The 7,989-nt window shown below is 33.0% G+C and overlaps 1 protein-coding gene across 1 annotated transcript; it reads left to right on the forward strand.

Annotated features, from left to right (window-relative positions):
* The first annotated feature begins 1,774 nt into the window (after positions 1–1,774).
* On the forward strand, positions 1,775–7,563 carry LOC131940155 (long-chain specific acyl-CoA dehydrogenase, mitochondrial). Its single transcript, XM_059298768.1, has 9 exons — positions 1,775–1,927; positions 3,300–3,431; positions 3,830–3,860; positions 4,063–4,169; positions 4,703–4,867; positions 5,142–5,373; positions 5,575–5,790; positions 6,187–6,314; positions 6,733–7,563. The coding sequence occupies exons 1-9, from the start codon at positions 1,848–1,850 to the stop codon at positions 6,908–6,910; spliced, it is 1,269 nt and encodes a 422-aa protein (XP_059154751.1). The 5' UTR covers positions 1,775–1,847; the 3' UTR covers positions 6,911–7,563.
* Positions 7,564–7,989: the final 426 nt, after the last annotated feature.

The following is a 7,989-nucleotide window of genomic DNA, read 5'->3' on the forward strand; positions in this document are numbered from 1 at the left end:
TTTATCAAAATCGTAGATCCGTATCAACTTTTGTGCGATTTCCGATAACCGGAAGTGGTACTTTTCCTACTTTGAATTTTTCAAAAGCCTATAACTTGAGTACTATTTCAGATAGATAAATGAAATTTCACATGTAAGTAAAAGATCTAATTCTCTACCTTCTGTTAAATTTTGAGTAATTTCCGTTGACTGGAAGCAGTACTTTACGCTACTTCCGATTTCTCAAAAAACTAATGTAAATTTTAAAAGTACTAATAATATTGCGCACTATTATGCGCTTTTTTATTTGGCGTTCACTTGGTGTGCAATTAATTTGTCTACGGGATTTTATTCTATTTTTAAAACTTTAAGTATTTAAAATGGATTCAAAATCATGTCTATAGCCCGAGTTCCCATCCCCTGTTATTTTATATTAGAATATTCGAGAAAGTTTAGGGGAGATCACTCCCGGTTTATTATATATAGTTATTCAGTCTGTAAAGCCAAGTAACAGTCTATTTTTAGCGCAATTTCCATACGGACAATTGCGATTATTAACTCGTCATTTCCTGATGTATGAATGGATGGATGTGTGTCCGCAGCTTTAAGTCGTATCTCCTCCTCAACGAAACAATATCGAGAACTAGTTCCAAAAGCAAATATGTTAAGTAAGCTCCAAGGATGATTGAATTCCCGGAATTCCTTCCTGGATTTCCCGGAAAAGCCAAAAAACCTCAAACAAATGCAGTTTTTGGTCCATATCTCGGCAACCAGACCACTTAGCGACTTGAAACATTTACCAATCGATTCCTGCCGTAATTTAGAACAATATTGCCGAAGAAAGTTTTCAAAAATATCCTTTCGTTCGGTCACAAAAAATTAATTAAGAATTTTTAAACTGAGCATCGTGTAGGCCTAGGATGATATTTTTAATTTAAACTGAGCATCGTGTAGGTTTTTTGCGCAAAAAATATCCTTTCGTTCGGTCACAAAAAAATAAAAATTGCTATGGATAACATAAAGAAATTGCGCTTAAATTGTCACTAGACTTTTTATTATTTTTAAAATTCCGACTGTGTAACTCTGATTGAGCTTTACTTTTTTGTCTACCCCCTATGAGTCGGCGCCCGTTGCGGTCGGCCCACCCGCCCTCACCAAGCTACGCCTCTGCATAGGCCTAGCCCCCACTCCTCATCAAATTGACTTCACACCTGAGCATACCTCAAAATGTTGTTGTTTTTTTTTTTTTTACTTTTTCGTATATAGGCCTACAGAGTATAGAGAAAGTATTGTAATCGTGAAAAAAAAAAAAAAGAATCGAGATTTTTGCAAATCTCGACGTTTTACACCTCCCTGAGTCGGAAAAAAATATTTTGCAATCTTGTCCGTATGTCTGTGTGTGTGTGTGTGTGTGTATATGTGTGTATTTATGTGTGTCTGTAAACACGATAACTTGAGTATCGTTACAGCTAGGTTTATGAAATTCCATACGGACCCCACTCCCCCCTACGATCAGCGTGACGTCATTTATGGACGACCCCCCCTAGTGTGACGCCATTTATGGACGACCCCCCCTAGTGTGACGCCATTTATGGACGACCCCCCCCCCCCCTAAAGTGGTTATATGATATTTTTTTGTCGGGAGGTAATATGTCGGGAGCCAATAAGTCAGACCCCTTTTGTCGTGGCTTGACTGGGTTGTTTTGACGGGGTCGTTTAGTCACGGGTCGTTCCATCTCGATCGGAGTAAAATTGGCAGTAAAAATTTTTTTTATCAGAAATGAACTTTGGCCTATGACGTTTATGAGCGAACTGTATATAAACAAGTTAGGTAAGAGGAGAGTATTTTGGCTTAGTCAGTCAGAGCGATGGCATCGACAGTTGCAAGGCGATTATTATTTTCCACAGCTTCAAAGAACCTGATAAACAATGCCAGATATTATTCAAGGTAAAAATAAAAGGATTTATAAATTTAATAACCTACATTTATTTTTACTAGATATCTAGATTAAAATTATTAATTTAATCCTCGGGTGAAAAATTCATTAATGTAGAACTAGAAAGAAGTGATTTTTTTATTCTTTGAAATCTGCAACGAACTTTGGACTTTGATCAAACTACTACTAAACTAAACTAGATCAGTAGATCTAGATCTATAGATCAGATCTAGATTTCTACGACCTAGTTTATAGGCTAATAATAATAATAATTTATCTGATATAACTTGTCTTGCTATAGCGTCCAGAACCAGAAGAGACGGCAATTAATTAATAATTAAATTTTAGTTGCCTAATTCCGAATACTAAATATTAAATAAATAGGCCTATTAAAAAATATAATAAAAATAAAATAAATAAATTTAAAATAGGCCTACCTAAATACTAAATAAATGACAAATGTCAACGAGAACAACTACAACAATAGTCCCCCAATAGTATATAAGTTAATTATTATTAGGCCTAGCCTAATTAATATTAATATTAATTAATGTAGTCATTTAGTAGGCTATAAATTAAATTTAAAAAGTGTGACAACTGTGGTTTTGCCCCTTTGATCCTCATATCATAAACTAGATCTATATCTATATAATGTATATAATATATATAGGCCTAGGCCTATTTAATATAATAATATAGAAACTGTAGAATTCATCTGTCACTGTGACTTCTGTTTATGAAGGGATAGTGTGGTCAGCACTATTTCCAACTGCCTTTACTTTCATTTAAGTGAGTCAGTTTCCCATCGGAGCTGAGTTGACTCAGGGATATTCTTCAGACTTGAGCCCAGGATCCAATCTCAAAAAATTTGGGTTAGCAGTAGACTCCACTGAGTCGAATGCTCTACCATCTGACCTCTCAGTCTCCACCATCAAAGATAGTGTTATATTACCTTGCTCTCATCTAGCCTTTTTATCACCTATACCCCACGACGCCCACGTAACACAAAAATGACAAACAACCCCCTACTTCCTAATATATAGGCATACATCACACTCAAACCACTTAATATATAATAGATCAAAGAGCTCTAAGGATTTGAAGTTGTTTTTATTTAAAAAAAATTAGCATAGAATGAGATATTTATTTGTAGTTAATTTTTTTACGTCAGTATTCTGACAATCTGGAGCTTGTTGAATATAATATATATTTAAATGCTATAATACATATTAAAATATGAGTCATACCCACATTCCTTTAGATAGCTCAACTTACACTACTGTCTGTTATGTAAAGGTATTTAATCTCAGTATTATTTAAGTTACATTCTAAGTCTAATTGAAAGTATACTTTAAATGTATTTTAATACCTTTCATTTTACAGCAGGCTTGATCCGTGCCAGTCTGGATCTATGTTAGATATCGGAACTAGGCGAATCTTTAATGAGGACCATGATATATTCAGACAAACAGCGAGAAGGTTCTTTCAAGAAGAAATTATCCCCAACCATGATAAGTGAGTTTTTTCATCCTATTGATAATGCAGCTAATCAGTTGGTTCCAAAAGCAGCTATTGAGAAAATTATTTGTTCCTTTCATAGGTGAAGCTCTATATAGGGCCTACTAGTTTTATAGCAACCATTAACTTTTGTAAGGTTAAAACCAAACCTTATGATTTTGTTAATGACAGTGCTGCTGAAGTATATCTCACACTATTGAACATACCCAACAGAGTTAATGTTTTTATGTGATTCGTACTAGAATGTGACTACTCAGTATAAGGATACAAGACCTTACACAGTTGCTCTTTACTAATTTCATCAGTTATTTCAGTCCAATAGTTGCATCATGACTTTGTATACCTGAATTAGTACAATAGCTTGCATTACATTTGATTTTTCTTATACTTTTTAGGTGGGAAAATGATGGTCAAGTTAGCAGAGAGGTGAATATTTTTGTGTTGAAACTTATTAAGAAAATAATAAATTTTATAAACTTCAGTATACTATTATTTTAAAAATTTCTATTCACTTTGTTATAATTAAAATAAAATGCTAAAATTTCTTTGTAATAATTTGCACACAAGTAAAACTAAACCCTGCTTTAGGAATGAAGAAACTTGTATTAATACTATTTAAACTTGTCAGTGCTGGGAGAAAGCTGGAGCTATGGGTTTGCTTGGTGTTGACACCCCTGAAAGTCATGGAGGGCTTGGTGGAGATTTCCTGATGGCTGCTATTGTAATTGAGGAACAGTAAGTAAATATAGCTCATACATTTTAAATATTAAAAAAATGTATATTTGATGTGTTATTTTGAAAGGGTGTTTTCCACTTTGGTTTAAGATTTTCACTATTAAATGATAAAAATGTGTATTGCTGACTTTGTATGACTGCTTTTTGTCTCTGTAGTTATACATCTGCTGATAGTCAATTATCTTTAAGCAAAAGTTCTACAATTATTTTTTGTGTGTACTGATTTCCATGGGCTTTTTGTCTGCTTTAACTAATACCTAACCCTAATTTACTATTGTATTAGTTACACCAAATGTATTGTTGTCACACACAATGTACTTAGCTTAATTGTTAAGAATACGGTAGATGATCCATGGTATCCATTGGATAACAGTGTGTCTGTCATTGGAAAAGTAACCCTAAAATAAACATGTTAATAACCAAACCAAATTTATATAAATTATTTATTTGTATCAAAGTGTTGTTTAGTTAGATTTTAAACTGCAAAAAAAAATAATGATTTGTAAAGAAAATGTAAATGGTTTCTCTTCTAGAGGGTATTCCAATTGCTCAGGACCAGGCTGGGCCCTGCATTCCCATATTGTGATGCCTTACATTTCACACTACGGTAACAAAGAACAAATTGAGAAGTTTCTCCCACAAATGACTGCAGGAAAATGTATTGGAGCTATTGCTATGACTGAGCCAGGTGCTGGAAGGTAAATGGTTATTTTAGATATATTGTAGATATATTGTATGCCAATTACACAGAGAAAAAATAGTATTTTGTTTGTTAAAAATCCCATCAGTTTGTGTGGTTGAGGAGTGGATCAGCATTACTGCTTACTTATCTTTCTTAAGCTTAACGGGGCAGAAAACATCACAAAATTGTTTAAAATGCTGCTGTCAAACAAACATAAACCCTACCTTATGCAGCAATATCGAAAAGGGTTCTGTAAATCAAAATGTTGATTCTTTTTAAATTTGCTTCAGTGATCTTCAAGGTGTGAAAACCAATGCCAAGAAAGATGGGAGTGATTACATCCTGAATGGCAGCAAAGTTTTTATCACAAACGGCTTCATGAGTGATGTAGTTATAGTTGTTGCAGTGACAAATCCACAAGCAAAATCTATTGCCCATGGGACGAGTCTGTTTTTGGTAGAAGAAGGAATGAAAGGATTTAAAAAAGGCAAAAAGCTGAAGAAAATGGGACTCAAGGCACAGGTAACAAAACATTTCTCAATTTATAAAATTTTACTAAAATTTCTGAAAAGGACTAACGGTAATTAATGTACATTTAATTTTAAAAATGGATTTAAACTAAAAGGTACCAGATTGTTTAAAATTAAAAATAGTGGCAGAGTAGAGTGCTTGATAACCTAAGGGTGCTTAAGTCTGAACAAGTACTTGAATTTACTTTTCTAGGATACAGCTGAACTTTTCTTTGAAGATGTTCGATTGCCCAAGTCAGCTCTTCTAGGTGAAGAAAACAAAGGTTTTTATTACCTGATGAACGAGCTGCCTCAAGAAAGACTTTTAATTAGTACCATGGGCCTTGCAAACTGTGAATTTATGTTTGAAGAAACCAGAAAGTATGTGAAGGAAAGAAAAGCCTTTGGGAAAACACTTTCCAAATTACAAGTAGGTACTAATAAGACAATATATAAACAAATAGTTGTCACATAAGAATGGTGATACTCATCCAATCCAACTTAAATGGTACAGCACAATTTTAACTTAAAGAAATTCTCTTGTCACAATTTTTATAAGATTTATTGAGTACAGAATTATGTTTCTGTGCTTGTTAATCTTAGTAATGATCATAGTTTTCCATACCTATTGTTTGAAAGGTGCTTATTGTTGCTGAATCAACGACAAACTTATTAAATTGTGTAATTGTCATTTCTAAGTGTATCTTGGCATAGAATTGGAATGGATAGACCTTTCCTTTACTCTTACTTAAACTTATGCTAGGTTTGGTCAATCCTCAATCATTTGAATCAAATCAGTTATACACATCTGACTTAATTGCTATAGGTGATCCAACACAAGTTAGCTGAAATGAAAACAGAAATTGCAGTCACAAGAGCTTTCATGGACAGGTGCTTAGAGCTACACAATGTCAACAAGCTTGATGGGAGCACAGCTTCAATGAGCAAATATTGGTAAGAAGCATCTGTTGTATAACTTACTCCCTGCATACTATGAATTATTGGTACAAGTGACTTTTTTAATGTGACTGTTGCATATGTGAGACTTTATAAACAGCATGATGTCAAGCAACCTATTATAGTCAGTTCGGTCTTAGATTTTTATTTTTAAACTGTACATTTTGGCTTGCAATAAGTGCAAAGTCCATCTTCCATATTTTAAAGTATATTTTAAAATTTTGAAACAAAAATTATAGCTTTAAAAATGTTGAAAAAAAAACTTATATTTTTTTTTAAATTAAATAAATTTGCCATGCAAAAACAAAAGATGTAACAAAGCTATACAATAAATAAGTGAAGTAAGTGAAGCCATTCCCTGTTAAAAAAAATAAAAATAACCAATGCATTTGTCTCTCCCTATCACATCTCTTAGGGTGTCAGAGCTGCAGAACAAAATCGCATATCAATGTGTCCAGCTTCATGGAGGATGGGGCTACATGATGGAATATCCCATTGCTAAGGCGTATCTTGATGCAAGAGTGCAACCAATTTATGGTGGAAGCAATGAAATAATGAAAGAATTAATTGCAAGACAAATTATAAGCAATTAAATTTTGAAATATCAAAATTTAAAAAACTGATTTTCATAAATTTTGTTGCTTGTTTCAACTGTTATAAAAAATGAATACATAAAGCTCATTCATTGTTATCTACTGAGCTTGTTAAAATAAAACTTGCAAATAAAATGTTTAAAAATTTAAGTTACTGTGATTTCAGGAATTATTCTTAAGTTTATAGCCAAAAGTGAATTTCTGTTTCACACCAAATTGTGTAGGTGAGATCTACGTTTATGAAATATATGTACAAGTGCCATATTTGCTTCATATGTTATATTTTGATACCTATCACCATTGATGATTATTGGGAAAAATTCAATTACCAATGTGCAGTTGAAACCTACAAGTAAACTTTTTTTTCCATTTGTACTAAATCCACTGGTGATTTTCTAAATTTGACATCATTATGGGCTTTTGTTAAACTCTTACTTGTTAAAAAAACCATGAAAGGACTATGACAAAACAATTGTATTGTATACTGGTACTTGTGTTTATATATATAGTGATGAATTTTTTATATTATACATTTTATGTGCCATACCCAAAGGACATCATACTGTTTCCAAATTGAGCAGAAAATATTGTTTCTGTATTAATCTAAAACAAAACGTTTTGTTTTCTAATTAAAACATTCTTTACAATTAAAATGCTTGTCTTTTTATAAATAATTTTGTGACGTGAATTGAGTCTGTAAATTACCTACGAGTTGACAATCAAGACAATACTTTATTATAGGGACTTGTGTGATTTGTCATATTCACAATATTAAAATTGTGCCTGATGTGAGTAAACAACTTTGAACAGACGTTTCTTGCAAAACATTTTAAATTGTAATGAAAATCTGATTAAAGATATGAATTTACTAGGGGTTGGCTTGGTCGAGTTGGTAAAGCTCATGGTTGCTAAACCGAAAAGTCTCGAGTTCGAACCCTTGGGCAGATGAGGCTCGTTAGCTGGGGACAGCCACTCTTCTAGGAGAGACAACTCCAAATTCAAACAACTGCTGCCTTGTAGTTTGTACTTGGTTGAACAAAGGCTATGGAAGCAAATCCAAAAAGAAAAGCAGGCTGAAA

The sequence above is a fragment of the Physella acuta genome, unplaced genomic scaffold, assembly GCF_028476545.2.
Source record: "Physella acuta isolate Inbredline_101_S28 unplaced genomic scaffold, ASM2847654v3 ptg000309l, whole genome shotgun sequence".
In the NCBI taxonomy this organism is placed as follows: Eukaryota; Metazoa; Mollusca; class Gastropoda; family Physidae; genus Physella; species Physella acuta.

What these genes read in the sequence shown, in the direction of transcription:
- LOC131940155 (XM_059298768.1), top strand. Translation starts at nt 1,848, where the DNA reads ATGGCATCGACAGTTGCAAGGCGATTATTATTTTCCACAGCTTCAAAG. An exon ending in ACTGAGCCAGGTGCTGGAAG is followed by an intron (nt 4,868 to 5,141) that starts GTAAATGGTTAT and finishes AATTTGCTTCAG; the next exon opens with TGATCTTCAAGGTGTGAAAA. An exon ending in GCTTCAATGAGCAAATATTG is followed by an intron (nt 6,315 to 6,732) that starts GTAAGAAGCATC and finishes CACATCTCTTAG; the next exon opens with GGTGTCAGAGCTGCAGAACA.